Genomic DNA, 17,911 nt, shown 5'->3' on the forward strand with positions numbered 1-17,911 from the left:
AGTAGGTTTTGTACCTTTCCATAAAGTAGAGAATGAAATAAAAACAGCAGACGACAGCTGTAGTAATTAAATTCCAGAAAAAAAAACATAGCATAGAATTAAAGTGCAAATACAAGAAGAAAAAAGAAAGAAAGCTTCGAGTGCAAACGATTAAATTTAAATGGACATTCTTAAAAAGACAAAATGTGAACTTTGTCGAGTCAGATTAAATTCTGTAAAGAGACGATCGAATCTTTGTCTGAAATTTGTTAAATGGAAATAGCGTAAAAATAGAATTACGTGTACTTCGTTTCGATTCGTAAGCCTGTATCTTACGCGACGAAAATCATCGATGATATTCGGTGATATTAAATCAGAAATGAAAAACAGGATTGAACGTAATTGGATCTGTGTCTTGCAAAATGCTTCAAACTGCTTTTTTCCCGCTACGCGTCAGAATTTCGAAATAGAAATTCCGTGTTCCATAAACGTAGGGACACATAGGTAAACATAGGATATTTTCCCCCTCATTTCCTTTTTTTTTTTTTTTTTTGTTTTTTTACCCTGAAGCGCATTTCGATCTTAACGATCTTCGAAATTCTCACTGTGTGTGTCGTTGTATTTTATCGAGAGGACGCACGTTGAACGAAGTTTTGTCGTAAATCCGACGTTCTCGTCGCCGTCCTCCAACAAAAGCCTGTTTCGAACGATCGCTTATCTCTCTACCCATTTGCCCCACTGTTTCCTCTTCTTTTTTCCTAACCACCCTTTTTCTCCCCTTTTGTGCACGATTGTTTCACTACGCAAACCAAGAATAATCCGATCGCCGTTAAAAGTATCGAGGCATGTTTTATGGGTTGCAGCCTTCGTGTATTCAGCAGTATCGATCGATATTTATTGCCCGACACGTGGCATGGTTCCTTTTCTCTGCTCTAAATTTTCCAGCGTGTTGTTTTTCGTAAATTTTCCCGCGGATGGCACGACCAGGATAGCTGGAAATCTGGTTTCATTGATTTAGATCCGCGATATCCGAAAATTGTAATCGGTACCGACATTTTTCTCTCGGGAATCCACCTTACTTTCTCCCCACGATTTTTGCCTTCCTCCCTGCTCGTTTTTCCATCCCCCATCCCTTTCTCCCTCTTTTAATACGCTCTCATCTTTTCTTCTTTTTTTCCTTTAGAGAATATTTAATCGTTCAAAGGAGCGCGATAAATCGCATGCTATTTCTCCCAAACACTTCCACCCTTTTCCACGGGGTTTTATCTTTTACGAGGGATTAAATTTTCTCTTCGAACAGCGGCGCGTGAAAATTTTTAACCGACACGACGTCGCGGTTTTAAAACGTTATCGACTATTATTTGCAATGGAAATGCCTCGCCGATGCCGTCTGCCTTCCGAGTTCTCATCGTTGAAACCCCCTCTCTTCTCCCCTCTCCGAGGAACTTTGCTTTTTTCCTCCTTTTCTTTGTACCTTTTCTGCCTTTTTTTCTTTTACTAAGTTTATACGACGTTTCGGCAAACGGAATCCGCTCGAAAAGACACGGTTTTAATTCCGCGCTCGTAACTCGCCAAGACCGCTACGCGATCCAGTTTCCAGTTCAAAATTTCGCAATTTCGGCCTCAACCTGTCACACGGTCATTTTTCGCAACCGCCGCGCCGTCGAAACGCGTACCACGAACCAATTACAAGTGCTATCGATTTTTACTGGCGACAGCAGCATGTACTTTTACATCGATCCAAGCAAAGAAAGTCGAGGCGTTTAATAATGTTCCGAATCTTTACTAAGATACATATGCGGTTATCAAAGAAGTCGAAAACTTTATCGAAGCTTGTCTCTTACGTAAACCAAAATTTGCACGTTAATAGAGAAATATGGGAAACTTGGTTAAAGCCCGTTATCTTTTCTCTCCTGTCTCTCTCGACTGTCCGTCGGTGTAATCGTAGTTGTACTCGTTGTTGTTATTCGTTGTTAATTCACGCGAAAGGATTTTGCGTTACAGGCTTGTAAAACATACCGAGGAACGACGAACTTCCGACGAGTGTCCTTTTTACGAGTACGCGGTGACGTTGTTCGGAAATGGACTGGAAAATGGGGAATATAAATATCCCGGCGAAGTCTCGACGAATACGGATGTCACCCTTGCGCTTTTTTAGCGCTGTCGCGCGCGATTACTTTCTTCGATGGTGATAAAACTGTGTTTTATGTATTTTCAGAACGTGATCAGCTATTAAATTACAATACGAGCAATAATATCTATTTGCAGCGTGACGTCTCACCATTTAATCGTATTTATTCGATTTTATTAAACTTTCGAAATAACGAAAAGTGCCATTTTTCCCCATAACATATTATTCCACGCGCAAGATATTAGTTGAAAATAAAAAAAAAAAGAGTAAAGTTTGTTCGTCCGAGGTTTGGGTTTCATGAAAATCGAGTTTGAAAGTTCGTCGAGTACGCATGTACTTGACTAACTGCAGACTAGAAACCAACAAGGTTTTCAACCCTTGACACTCCGCGTAGAACTATCGATGCGTGATACGATACAAAGGATATACAATAACACACGTAGATAAAAATAAATAAGTATGTATAATCATTAATTTTCGTCCGCGCAAGAATTAATGCTAATTGCGTCCATAGCGCGTGCATAATTTAAATCTTAATTGTTGAAGTGGTCACCGCTTCTACGAAAACTCTACATCTGGTCTTTTTAGTTTTCTCAAGCGCTGAAGCCATCGACAGCATATAGACAAAAGACTAGCACGAAGGCAGACCATAAACAGTAGACAGGCGACGTTGGCTTCGGGGTTTTCAGTTATAACGCTGTTAGCGTGCGGATCTGGACCAGCTCAAATTGTATTCCTACTTATTATTACACTTCTCTATTAAATATATATATATATTTTGTACCTTACACTTTATTCACGCGTTTTCTCTCTTTATACATCTAATAACCTCAACATTAATATTAAAAAGTATTTTTACACAGAGTTACACGGAAATCGCTACTTTTTCCTCAAAACAAACATGATCTGCTATCACGTATAATTGCAACGGTCGTCGATACTTCAAAATTGCCCGATCTCGCTACTCACGTCGATTCCTCTATTCAGATTTCAACTTTTATCCAGATGCACTCGAATTTGTCCGTAATGCACAGAACGATTTGTCGCCGCTGCGACAACAATCGCTTACCAGCCAGAGTAGCAAACACCTAGTCGACAGATCGTTTCGTCGTTTTTCCCCCATTTTTTCACGGCTCGTCCCCCGACCTTTGTTCGATATAAATCGAGCCCCGACGCAATTAATTCCCTTCGACAGGCCAATATTCGCATGGTTCTCAAATTTTTTACCAGACTTCTGTTCGCTTGAAAAGTTACCAGGAATTTATTATTTCTCTCTCTTGGAAATCGAAGGTAGTTGCCTTTGCCAATTACGATCCAACCTTTTCTCTTTCACATGTTCGTTGTGAACTGGAAACTGGAACGTACCATAGTTTTCGGCGAGGCTGTATTAAAATTGTAAAAAATAATTGCAAGAACTCGAGTAGTTGACAATTGACGACTCCGCTCAAACTCGACAAGAACGCGTCTTGCAAATTCCGAATCGATCCGAAAGCAACGTTGATAAATAAATGGTAAATTTTTGAGAAGACGTTAGTTTCTATGCCGAGAATTAATTTTTATGTCGGAGAAATCACAGCAGAAGGAATTAAGCGTGGTCCAATGTCGAAGGATCCCTTTTACTGGTCACAGTGAAAAGATCGGCGAAATATAAAAGCGATTCGAACGAAGAAGAGGCGTTTCGCGCTTTTTACGAGTTTCAACCCCTTTTCTTCCCTCTCGTAGTAAAAATGACGACGTTTGTTTGGGTGAAAACAAAAATAATCAGCCGCAATTGTGAGAGACCGATCGATTCGAATCTAATCGGTCGGAAGGACCCATTGAAATCATCCAGAATTCCAACGACGCGTGTTTGCCATTGTTCCGGAAGCTTAGAGCGCCGCGGAATACAAATCGATCGTTAACGCGATCGACGGTTCTCGTCGCGGCACACCGTCCTCGAAATCCCTCCATTGAATTTCGACTAATCGCTCGTTTCGATACCTCGACAGGCGGCCTGTTGACAGTGAGTTGCTGTCGGCATGCCAAGCGACAAAGAAATCGCTGACGACGCCGCAGAAAATTGGAAAAACTGATCGTTTCTTCTTCTTGACGATCGACGATTTTTATTTTTTCCCTACTGTCTGTACATTTCAAATCTACTAATTGGTAATTATTTTTTCTGTAATTTGTACGTAATTTGTATATAATTGGTTTATAAATAAGTAATAGAGTCGTTAATTGGTTTTCAGTGTATAGACAATTACGACGTTTCAAACTCTTTCTGCTTCGAAGATTTTTATGATATAATTTGATCGAGTTCAGCGATTTTTGAAGCGAAATCTGGTTAAATTAATATCTCAATTAGTACGATCAAAGTAATCGATTCTACGCGAGAACGAAATAAGCTTTTAAAAGAATTGTAGATCAAAACAGATCGAAACCTTCTGTAAATCGTAAAATACAGGTAAAGTGGCTGCAAACTAATATTTCGATATCAAAAAATGTCACCTCGGTAATAAATAAATATCTCAGGATGACGTGCTGCTGCTTCGAGTTCCTACTCGAATACAGTGCTTTACGTTTCTTTTCGTACCCCTGACAGCATCTCGCGCCACTGCAAAAATCGTTAAGAGCGAAGGAAGAAACGCGAGAAAAAAGCGACCTATGATGTAAGACATAATGCAACAAGATGCATGAACTTTTAGCCCATTAGCGTTCCACTTTTACGCCGTTAAAGCGAAGAATAGTTAATGAATTCCTCGAGCTTGTTACGTGACGCGACTCTGTCACTGTGCCACCCACCCCTAACATGCACCTACCCCTTTCACGGGCGAATTATTTGAATTATTGCTTTACAGCGTGGAGTGCCGCGTAAATTTCTTGCGGCGACGCCAGCTTCTTGCTAGAACTCGAGCCCCGGTTCGCTTTTAAGCCGATAGAGACTCTGAAGCGATCCTCCTGGCTTCGTCCTGAGCATTCTTCCGATATTCCGATAGTTCTTCGACTTTTGCGGGACACAATGCGCGATTGTCCTTTATCGATGATAAAAATTGTATTTGAATAGAGAGAAATTGCAGATTGAACCCGCGGTATACGGACAAAAAGAATTTATGATTGAGAATTCAGCTTAAGTTTATATATTACTTTTCGTTGTTCTCTTAAACGATGCACAAGCTAGAAGTTAGGAAGCTTGTTCCTATTGTCTGATGATGAGATAGAAAAGTATATCTATTCTACCTATCGATGCATGTACATGTACTAAGTCCCAAAAGTTCCTTTCGTCTTATAATGATGTAGTAGATGCATAACATTTTTTGTTTTATATTATTTCACTGAATTACGTTTGATCCATTTTATTCTGTTACTACAAAATCGATCATACGTAAATTCGTAAAATGATATAGAATAAAATCTATTTCACTTAGGAAACGAAAAAAACTTTTGGGACAACCTAGTACATAGGTAATCTTCACATGATTTTTCATTTCTTACAATGAACTTTTAATCGAGTTACACAATTACGTTTTAAATCGCTAATATAGAAGTTTGTAAGTTACTTTCTGTTGTTTTCTTCAACAGTATTACGTCCCGTGATCCTACCGTATACCGTTGGCTTGGCAACTAAATGATTGCAGATTTTGTCATTGAGTGGTAATTCATTCATTAGGTGGTAAAAATCATTACCCGTATAATATCCATAATCACTTAGTTGCCAACCCAATATAATCCATTTATCGGTCAAATTGGCCACCAGTTGTGTAAACATATTTGCTCAGACTCGCAATAATCCTAAGGAACCGTCGTATGATTTAGCATTTCGCTTTACCGTCAAGGCCCTTAATTGCTACAAACATGCTTAAAGTCGAGAAGTTCCTTAGGGTTATTGCTCATTCCGGCGAAACATGGGATAAGCAGATTTTCCCACGTACGATGTCCGAAGACCACTTCCACCCGCGAGCGACCATTGGTGGGGTGCGATCTTATAAATCTCATCGTCACAGAAGACACTTCACTCAACTATTAACTCTTGACTCTTAGCTATTAACTCTTCGCTGAACACGCTTCTACACGCATCACTCGCATTCTTCAAAGTTGCTGGAAGTAAGGAGTATACTTAATCTGTTGATTCGGTGTTACGATCATTCAACCACCCGTATCATCTTAACCGGAATAGGAGATCGGCTGATTCGCGGCGTCGATTATCGTATCGTAACGAGAATTTACGACTCTCGTTGACGCGTGAACGCGTCTCCTCGCGAAACGGTCCGACAAACAGGTACCATAGGACTCAAAAGCAAAGAAATCTTATTTTTGTCGTTATAGATATCTATGATATCGAGCAACAGAGAATCGTCTATGGTTATTATTTATAACAGCATCGATTTATAATTTCAATGAAAAACGGAGCCGATCTGTCGTTGGGAAAAGGAGCCCTCGAGTTTTCATTTCCTATTCGGTCATCCGTGGAACGCGAGTGTGCCCGTTTCGGCTCTCTTCTTCCGATAATCGTAGCCCATTGACCGTCTCGTAAAAACTTATTATTCCACGAGGATAATTTTCGAGAAACCCGGAGCGTTCAGTCGCCAAGTCGGGAGAAGCGTACAAGAGAAGAGTTGGAGAGAGGTTCGAAGGGAAACCAGGTCGAAAGTCGTAACTCACCGGAAGGGGGACTTTCCGCGGAATTTCCAAAGTTAATATTTGCCTCGGTAACGACTATCAACCATAAATCCAACATTCTCCAATTTTTTTTCAATTTCCAACACTCTCTTTCTTTCTCTTTTTTTTTTATTATTATTATTTATATTTTTGCTTGTCTTCTTTTCACGAAGTTTCAAGATTAACGACGTGTCATCCGCGCGACACCTGCATGGCGACATGATAAATCGTTGTCGAACAAGGAGCAATAATCGTCACGACCTAGCCACCGAAATGGCAATTTACCCACGCTATTAATTATCATGGTTCGATCAGCGGCATCGATAAATATTGTTTCTACATCGACAGACTTTTTCACGTCGGTATTCCCCATTTGAAAATTGAGCATCGAAAGTTGGTGAGAGGCAGAGGGTCGACGAACTCGGGGAAAATAGGGATGTTTCCCTGCGTGTAACCCGAGCAATTTTTGTGGTTTGCTTCTCGTTGAGATTCGTATAACGAATTTATTTAACCGGTATTTTTTTATTTTTATCGTAATTGACGATACATCAAACGTTTGATATAATATTTTCCGGTGACGAGCTCTTTTCAAACAAGAAATTTTTAAAAAAATTTGTAGATATGTTCTACGTCCGTTTATGCTGCATTTCTTCTTTTCGTTGAGAAGAGGCGATTTCACTGCTAGAGATTTCGCTAATTAAGTTTCTGTGCCACGATTTCCATAATTTTCGTACGATCTTAGGAGCGTGGAGGAGTGCGCGCGAACCAGTCAAACTAATTCCTCGAGTTCCGTAACTGTAATGAACGGTAATACCACTCGAATCGATCGTACGGCGATTAAATTAACGAAATACGATCTGCAACGCAACTTGCTCCATTCGTCCGTACGGTTTTACATTTCCAGTCAGGACAAAAAACCATGAGAATCAAAGTTGATAGGATAAGATAAGATAAGAGGGTTTACATTATACGTAGTGAATATATTTATATATAATATCGATATAAAATTCGTATTTAATATAAAAAGCCTCTCTCCGATGAAAAATATGCAGATGAGAAGTTGTATGTCATACAAGTTTATGATATTGTATTATTTTTATTCTATTATTAAATAATACGTGTTTTATTATTTTATCGAATATTTTTCGAGGCAAAACTAATCTGCAACTCAACGTAACAACGAAACTGATGATATTTTTCATCTAATTCCAACATATTCGAATCGAATGGAATTATTCTGGGAAAAATGCAAGTTTCTTTTTTAGAGATACAGTTTCCATTTAAATATCCAACATTTTGTTATATTTTCTTATTTCTTGTTGTCTTTGAAAAAACTTCACGTTGCGTAGGTAAACGTATTACTTTTTATGCAATACGATGTCCTAGCCTGACGCTCGAGAGAAGGAAAAAAGGGAGAGATTTCGCGTTTCGAATGAGATTATATTATAGGCTGCTTGTAGAGTGCTCCTTTGTTAGGAGAGGCGAGTTACTTCGCTCCTGACAGGATATCTAAAATTCCCTATCCGACAATCGTTCGTTTTCTGGCGAACCCTCTGCTTGAACGCGAAACAATTTTCTTCTCAGCAATCTCCTTCGCTCCATCGTTTTTCTTCGTTGTGAAAGAGAATCGTTTGTAACAGAATCATTCCCTCCATTCCTCCATATACAAAAAACGCGACGATTTTCTATTGCTCTGTTAAAAATGAAAAAAGAAGAAAAGGAAACAAAGAGGATATTCCACGTTTTACTGTTTTAACAAAGAACGACATAATCTCTCCTTCGTTCGCTTTATTTTATTCACTCGTTTTCGATCTTCGATCGATATCGTGTGCTTCAGCAAAATTAAACGATGTAATCTAAACATAATTCAAAGATTTTCTCGTCAGTAGAACGAAGCTTCTATGAAAGAATCGTTCTACGGTTTACCAAGTAAAAAACATACTGTAAAGCCATTGTTATATTAAAAAAAAAAAAAAATAAATGAAAAAGCACGAAAAAATACAGCTATATTTCGTAACATCGATGAACAATAAAACAGCGAAATAACAGGAAAGGTGTATCAGACCGACGCGTGGCGTGTCTAAGCAATGCCATCATGTTTTCATCCGGGAAAACAGCATTTACATTCCCGTTATATTTCTAAGCAGAAACGTCATGAAAACAACGTTCCTTTGAATAAATCACAAGTCAGAAATCGGACTGCGAGTACCGCGTTACGCAAAACCTATACGCTATCTAACATTATGTAAAGCGATATGTCGTTATTTTGTAAAAAGGAAAGGAAAAATTAAAAAGGAAGAACGTGTCTTCTAAAATAGCAAAAAGTGGATTTGGGGCGACGAGTGACACCGGTGGATGACGAGTTGGTGTGCGACGTGTCGCACGAACCCTTAAAATGTATATAAAAAAAAGAGGGAGAAAAATGGCGGCGAGGGTGAAGGGTGAAGGTGACGGATCATGGTTAGAGACTGGTTTCCAAGCAACAGATATCATTAGACGGCGGGTAACGCAGGTGCATGCGAATATAAAGGATTCACGTTCCTTCGTCGAGCGTTCTCTAGACCCATTGTCAGGCGTTATGGTGACAGGATAACGCAGGCTGGAAACCGAGGGGCACCGCAATGCAGGCAAGGGCGTTGTCAGGGGCGACCCTAGCGACCATAAAGCCTGATTCGCACCCAGCCAACGAACCGACTCTCTTCGTGAGTTTGGTTACGAAATAATAGCGCGGGATATTGTAACAAATATCTCTTGGTCTACCCAAAGAAAGTAAGTTAACCAATTTGCCCCGAGAGAAATTATTTCGTTCCTTAAAAGTTGGGCTGAGACTTTAATCGTATACGATATTCTGGTATCAAAATTAAAAGTTTCCGAAGAAGTAGAATTCATCGGTGACTTTTTATACGCGTATAAAACAAACTTCTATCGTTGTTATGTAAAAAGATTCGGCAAAGTCTGTATATAAATATTTTCTTGAAGAAAAATCGCATTTCTCGAATAAGAAATCGGCGGGTATAAAATTGGAAAAGTTGTGATTATAGTAATTTTATTATTCGTAACGATCGTTAACGTACAGGTGACAAAAGGGCGGAGAGTAAATATCTCTTCTTTCATAGATATTGATTTTACCGATTCCCATTTTACTTTAGTGGAAGACAGTAAAAATTCACGAAAGAGAAAAATGATGGTCACACGATCAGAACGCCGCTTTTGAAGCATATTGCTGTATTATTCATTCACAGTCTTTCTGCGAAGGAACTGAAGACGTATTCACACATACAAACACGCAGGATACGAACAGCGGGTTACTCCTTCGACTCTAATATGGCTGACTATTTTTATATTTCTTTTAAGAATTTTCTATCTTTTATCGAAAGTATCAGACAATCAATCCAATGTATTTTACCGATATCGATGTGCAGCATAAAAATCGGTACAAATGATTTAGCTCGATTTTATTCCAGAATAAATTTTCTCATATCGAGGGATTCTTCTTGTTAAATTTGTTTTATACAAGCCATTTTCAAGGATTTACATATTGGAGAATTTGTTTTCGAATAAATTTCCGACTACGAAGGGTGAAATGGAGTGACTGGATATGGTATAAAATATCGCGAACGCTCTGCGATTCTTCACCGATTTAGATGCTTCGCATCGATCGTTCTGACTTTCTGGAACAGTCCCCCTTGCTTCGACAGAAGTTGAAGTACCGTCGATTCGAAACTTTCCTCAAACTGAAATCCACGTTTTCTAGAATAAAAATCCTAATTACAGATAAGGATATCATAATTTAGGTTGTAAAGAAACAATGTATCTTAATCGACGAATACTAAAATTCTCAATTAATTTCCTCGTTTTCATCGCTGTTGCAACGGAATGTGCAACATCAACGTGCATCTGAAAAATCATTGGCCGATAGCGAGGAACTTTTAATGAAAGATGGTAGAGTCTACGACTAAAATACGGCGATGTTTCAAACTGGCCGTGGTAATTCGGAAAGGATAAGCAGTTGTAAGGTGAATTTTTAGCAGGATCGTTGGGTCTCGGATGAAACAGCTGGAGGAATTATAGGCCCGTAAGCAAGTTAATTACGCGACTTTATTACTCTCCGTTGCACGACCTCCCTTAATTTCCTATTTTTTCCCTTTCTCTTCTTCTTCTACCGCTAGAAATAATCGCTTATAAACTACTTAATGTCGTAATTACATCGATTACGATAAAGCATAACCAGCACTGAAGGATGAAATTCGACTTAATTTCGAATTTCGAGATATCCGCCGAGAGAGAAGACTCGTTAGTTTCGATATCGCGAATTTCTTCTTTCTGATCTTCGACGCGTCGCTATATTTTTCGCTTCGTGTAGTTAATGATTGCTTCCAAACTACTTAACTCCTCAACGTCCAAACGTTTCTTTTTTTTTGTTTTTTGCAAATTTTGATTTAGTTTCCAACTTCGAAATTATCGGTAAGAGAATTTTTTATAGTCTCGGTATCGTGGATTTCCGAAATTATACGTTTAATTATGAACATTCTGATTACGACGCGACCATTCCTCCCTGATGGTTGTTGGGACCTATGAATTTATGAAATCTCGGAATTAACGTTTTAAAAATGCATTTTCGTGCGCCGTCGATCCTTCAAACTCTGGATTCTATAACAAACGTGCTTTTTCGCTGTCCATCGCGTATAGATCCCTCTTACCGAATTAGAGTTACGCATCGGACACCGTGATATTCCAAATCGAGGATCGATGTATATAGTTTAGATTTAAATGACCAAGTAGACTATTTTTAAAACATTTCCAAATCTGCTCTAAACGAGAATGATAAGAACAGAAGGCGAGAACGAAGAAAGGAAGAAACTGCGGAAAAGTTTTTCCATAATCTTCGAATCTCGGCTTAAACCATAATCGTCGATGCATAAAATTTGCCTATAGCCTTGAAAAAGCTCTCGAAACGTCTTTAATTGCCAACGTGGATGCAAAGTTCGATGAAATTTCCTTCTCGTCCATCGATGGGCTACGCTGACTAATAATGAAATCGCACTTTTCCCTCCAGTTTAATATTCGAGTTAATTTCCACTGCTTAATCTTCCCTCCATCACCCCGTTCGCCCGTTAAATCTTCGATCCATTAATCTTTTCGGTGCTGAGAGAGGGGGCGGAGGGTAATTCTCGTCCGAGAGGAACCTTAACGCACCATTAAAACTTCGACACGTAATTACGCCATTCGCGAGCCCGTGCAACTTCTTAAAAGGGGTCTTCGTCCATCGTAAATTAGTTACGTGGACCGACCGAACCTTGCGATCTCTCGGAATTAAGAGATCGACCATCGTTGCTCAGATCGCTGGATCAGCAAGTTTTTGCTCGTAGGTTTATGCGTGGACTCGCATAGCTCTGAATTTAAAGGGTTACACAGCTCTGAGCGCACGAAGATTTTCTTGGTACACGTTAACTGGATTTCATTTGAGAGCTACGAGGCAGAATACGATAAATCGGATTATTCTTTGCGGAGGATTTTACAATTTTTACAAAAGTTATCCTTTTATCTGGTTTCGAAGCTGAATCGTTTCGTTCTCTTGGTAACTTTAAAAATATCGCATGTTATAATATCAAGTAGAAGATACAGCGTTTAGAACGTTTCTAATATCGACCGCACCTTTTGTTTTTACAAAATTTCGTCGATTTATACAAACTATTTTTACGCGACTTATATCTTTGGACGTACAATGCAATTAGCGTATATCGTGGCAGCATATGCGGAATAATCTTCGCTAATGGAAAAGCTTCACCCATGTGAACTCGTGTTGGAACACGCAACGTAAAACGCAGAGAAACGGTAGTAACTGCGACCCAGCGATCGAATGGGAGCAGAAAACGATCAGTCGGTGCAATTGCATCGCTTTAATCGGGCAAAAGGAAAGCATCGGTTAACGGAGGAGTCATCGATGCACGACTCGCGCTGGTAATAACACGGTAAAATCCTGTGATCTGCGTGGCCAGAAATTAACTTGATTGGATGTAAACACGATATCGCTGCACGAAACGATCGGACTCGTTGCGCCAGTATACTGGCTGATCATCGCCGTCCAGTTTACTGCCAACAAAATTACGGCTATGGAAAAGCTATAGCCTGTATTTGGCGCTTAAATAGCGATGCACGTCGATATTACACGAGACCGACAAGAAAAATCGGTTCGCGAAATAATTTCCGAAGATTCGTTAACGTTGTCGAAGTTTTTCTCTGAAACTGGTGTAAAGCATCGGTGGCTAAAACGGAGACGTGACGCGGTGTTTTATAATCATTCGACGACAATCGTTTAACCGATCGAATTAGTACAGGTGATTACTTTTTTGATTTTTAGAATCACCGTTTTACGCGACATTCTGTATAGTTTGCAGATATATTATAATACGTTAAATACGCGATTAGTAAACTTGTAAATTTAATGGTAAAAGAATTGCAAACAGTAGTATTTGATTTGTACAGAAAGCAAATACCCGTTACGAAAACCTATTATCTCAAGCAATGACATCTTCGCTTTTTACGTCCTATCCTTCTTCGTAAAAGAAGCAGACCTATATTTCCATCAGATTCTCCGTCGATTCTTGACACACTGCTGAGCGTGCAATAACCCAGATACACCGAAATCCTTTCAAGCGAATAGAATCTCTGTTCCGCGACGATTCTCGAGACACGATCGGCCATTGTGCGTGCCTAATACGGCCACGGCCGAAGGTTTCGGACGCATCGATTTATGCTAATCGCTTTAACTCGTCCCAACTTTAGACGTGCTGCCGCACACGCTAATTTCTCGTTAACGACGCGGCCAAATAGAGAGACGAGAGTCGGTTTAGCGGTTGGTAATTCGACCGGAGCCTAATGGCCGATTCGGTGAAAATGTAGTCGACATGTTGGTTGATGACACGCCCGTGGCTTCGCTCTAACGCGATTACAGCCTTGTTCTTGTCACGGGTCCTGTTTAACCTTCCTCCTGTTCTTTTTGACGAATCGGATGCTTGTCGGCCGATAATCGCGTCAAATATTTCAGTTTTATACATGTACTGCGCGATAAAATGGTCACGCTTCTTACGATCCTTGTGTCATCTTTCTACGAGATCTTCTATTCTCGTTAATTAATCGTCTTCTGCGATCTCTTTTTATTTTCAACGCTCGTTGAGCGTTGTTAACCCAACGATATTTTAAATCCATGGAACAACGATATATATCAGCTTAAGTGCTTCGACATTCTTTATGTCGTTTCGAATCAGTGAAAAAGATCTCGCTTTAATTAACCAAGAACATTTGCTTGTCTATTTCAGGTCGATCTGAAGCCTCTGCGGGAAGCGACGATCGCCGTCCCGACTCCGAAGATCTCCGAGAAGCGGAAGGCGGAGGAAGCCGACGCCAGCAAGGACTTGAAAAAGGTAAGCCACTTGACAGCCCTATCGACTCTTTAAAAACGAACGAAAGAAAAGAACAGGAAGAGATTCACCGACTCGATCATACACTTTGCAAGCAAAAAAGGTAACGACTTCGTAAAACTTCGAAATCTTTGTTTTTCGCTTTTGCTCTGACAATTTTGTTCTGAGAATTACGTAACTAGTAGTACTAAAAGGAAAAGAAAAGGAAACGGTGAAACACAGAGACGTTAATGTACGAGGCAGCTCGAGCTCTGTCTATTTTCAAACATCGGAGCATGGATGATGCCAGCTCCTTAGCCGTCGAAATTTCGGTAGACGCGAAACCAAGCGCTATATTTCATCCGCTCGCCAGGGCATCTCGGTCGTTTCTCGTGGAATATCGACGAGCGGAGAGAGAGCATCCTGGCGCCGTGACGGGCCACGTCCTCATTAATCCACAACGGCCAGTCGTCATTAACGAAATAAACGGCCGTGAACCTTGCCGCTTTTGAAATTCGACGTTGTACCGTCGTTCCATCATCCAGGAACCTCGTTCAGGGAGATTCGCCCCGATCCGACCGAGTCACTCCAGTTCGTACTGCTTCTTTTTTTTCTTTCTTTCGGTGGATGTGCTTCTTCCTTCTCTCTTCTTTGTTAGTATTTTTAATTATCCTCCCCCGAATCTTTCTGTATTTATGTAACGTTTTAGCGGTAAGCGTGGAAGTTAACTCTCTTGAAAAGGATTTTCCTTTTTAACGATACGATATAGTATGGACTATGATATATTTCAATCTGAAAACAGGATATACATCTGCAATAAGAAATTGCATTCTCTTAAAGATACCGTCAATAGTGAAACGGTCGAAACGAGAATTAAATTAGAATCGGCAAGATGTTTGTACGATTCTGTGCACGTCGGTCGTATCGAAAGACGTATTTCGAATCACAGTTTCTCGAGGCAAGTACAATGAAGTTCTAATGCTAAATCGACGTGGTGAATTTCTGACGAGTGCCGCTGACGCTGACTGAGCACCAAGGGTGCTCAAACAGAACAGTTTTCGAGGATATACGTAGGTTCAGGTATTTAACTTGGAGAGGAGCCCTCGGTTACTGCGCGTGTTTAACTTTCCACAAACTTAAACTCCCTGCAACGAAAAAGTTACTCTACCGATGAGAAATGTACAGAGCATCGTAGAAAAAGAATCTACAGTTTGTAAGCTTATAGTACTGTAATCGCTATATACATAGTTGGGAAAATCTTCAGATACTCTGCTCTTACGAATGCAAGGTACTGCTAGAAATCTAAACGAAGAAATAAATACGGTACCGTGTAACGTTATTTAATTACATAAGCTTACAAAGTCTTGGATCTTTTTGGCGACTCCTTTGTTCCTCGATCCTATAAAGAAAAAGGAACAAGGAAAGATAATACATAAATTTTCTTGAAGGAAGTTAGTTGATTTAAATCGCTCGAGTCACAAATGTATTGCGCGAAACAAACAGGGGAGAACGATAGAATGGAGTTGGACAGGAGCCACGTGAATTTATTTGGAGTTTCGGCGTACGCGTTCTACGTAGATTAATGGCGGATTAACAAAGTGTTCCCAGGCAGACGGAGTGGTCTCGGTTAAGACTCTAAGCGCTACCTTGAGCAATTAATTTCGAGTGGATCTTGTGAACCGGCGCCGTAGCAAACTTCCTCCGGCATTGGAAAAAAAAAAAAGAAAAAAAAAACAAACAAACAACCGGCGGTAAATTATCCACTCCGCGCCCACTATTTCCCTTGGAGCAATTACGTCAAAATTAGTAAAACACCATGATCAAAGGATATATGGAGTTGCTGCTCTGAGAAAAATCTCTCCGTTTGTTTGCTTAACGTAAGTTGTCGATTGATCTTCGTAATCGTTGTATACCGTACTATATTACCCATTTTTATGCCGATACGAAACATCTGTGATTCGATAAATCATAGAAATTTCTAATTAACTCGCCAGCTGAAACTTTAGTTTTGCCGATATCGTTTACGTACCGGATCGTCCAAGTCCATGCAGCTTTTTTCTAGGTTTTTGTAGTTTAAAATATCTCCCCAAAATTGCCGAATACTCTTCCAAGTTTCCGGAATATCATCAAAAAGTTTTTATCGTCACGTGTTAGGAAAGATTTAAAGAAATGTATGGAAAAAATAGAAAATTACTTAAAACTGTTGGTCGAAGACGATTCAGTATGCGGATGATGAATCCTTTTAAACGAAAGGACATTCGGCCCATTTATTTGTTAAAGAAGCGGAAATTTTCATGCTTTGATTATAAAACGAGATGATATGTTTATAGTATCGCGATTCGTTATCGCATCTGGAGATAGATGATCGAGACTATGCGATTCGAAAAATTCAATCGTTGATAGCGGAGAAAATATAAGCGGAGAGGAAGAATTAAGAACTTTGTTTTACAGCTTGTTTCGAATTCTCCGATAGATATTTCAAGTTTCCTTTCAAACTCTCTGTATGGTTTATTCTATCGCTTTATGTTCTTCCAATATGCCCAGCAAATTTTTAAAGAAACGATTTTTCTCCCTCGAAAACAAGGACATAAGAGAAAGTACAGCAGAGTTTTCTTCCTATCGAAAAAGGAATAAAAGAACAAGTTAGAGGCAAAGTTTGCGGAATCGAAGGACGCTCGCGCCCGTTAACACGCCGAAAATGCGGCACGTATACGGCCGTGGAGAAGCTCTGGTGCAGCTCGTTGCCGCCTGTTGCTGTGCTACGTCGCCGCTATCCAGACGTCGTCGGCAGAAAAATACGGTAATCCGTCGAGAAAGCATGAAAATCGGGCTACGTTAAATAAAACACGAGCGAGATATCGGATCGCTCTCTGGTTACACGCTTTTATTCTATTGACGCCTTAATGACGATAAGCTGCCACTTTTAAATAAAAGAGCACGATGGATGCAACGTTTTTAATATTTTACTTGTTTGGAATAACGATCTTATATAGTTGCGAGTTTGCAGTTGGAATAAAAAGAAAGATTTTACTCCTTAGGTATTTCAGGCTTTGAAAGTTTGCAACTTTGAGGATTGAACAATTTGAAAATTCACAAATTTGATAATCTGATAATTTGAACATTCGAGTACTTGAAAACTGAAAAACTGAAGCATCCAAAGATCGAGTTTCTCCGTCGAACAAATAGGTAAAACAAAAATTGTCTGCTTCATACGCCGATCGATGTAATCGTCAGAAACACGGCAAAGTGAATTATAGGACAGTGGGAAGATCCTTTTAACGCAGCGGTTTATAAACTGGTACGCGCGTGGTATTTGAGCTTGTTAGGGAGAGGAACTTTGTCCTTTCACGGTTGAAAGGAAGTTCGGAAGAAAGGAGGTTCGAGGACACGCCTAAATGGCAGGATGTCGGGCAAGATTTCGGTGCCACCAAAGAAACCTTTGAGAGAAACCTTTAAGGGAGAGAGTTGCTGCCAAAGAGAAAGGAAAGAGTAATTCCTCGAGAACTGGTAAGCTTCCAGTGACTTTGATATCCTCTTAGGCTGTTTGATACTTACCTTTTACATAATCTCTTCTTATCGATTTTTGCGATCCGTGAAACATCGTTTACAGGAAGCTTTTTGACAAAATTAAAAGGCAAAGCTTCGATGAAAAGAATCGGAGAAAAAAATTTCATTACGACCTGGCGATTTTATCACAAGTTGCGACTTTTCGCGACGTTCTTCCGGACGATTGTCAATCTTTCGAAAACAGGTTGAAACAAAGGTT

General features: G+C 39.8%; 1 protein-coding gene across 4 annotated transcripts in view; it reads left to right on the top strand.

The window, feature by feature from the left end:
* LOC100642496 (RNA pseudouridylate synthase domain-containing protein 2) overlaps positions 1 to 17,911 on the top strand; it is a 171,051-nt gene that overhangs the window by 93,965 nt on the left and 59,175 nt on the right. For all 4 annotated transcript variants that reach the window (XM_048410630.1, XM_048410632.1, XM_048410631.1 and 1 more), the window contains one exon: positions 14,065 to 14,169. In XM_048410630.1, the coding sequence (XP_048266587.1) occupies positions 14,065 to 14,169 (105 nt within the window). The remainder of the gene's footprint in view (positions 1 to 14,064; positions 14,170 to 17,911) is intronic.

This window comes from Bombus terrestris, chromosome 11 (genome assembly GCF_910591885.1).
Source record: "Bombus terrestris chromosome 11, iyBomTerr1.2, whole genome shotgun sequence".
Classification (NCBI taxonomy): Eukaryota; Metazoa; Arthropoda; class Insecta; order Hymenoptera; family Apidae; genus Bombus; species Bombus terrestris.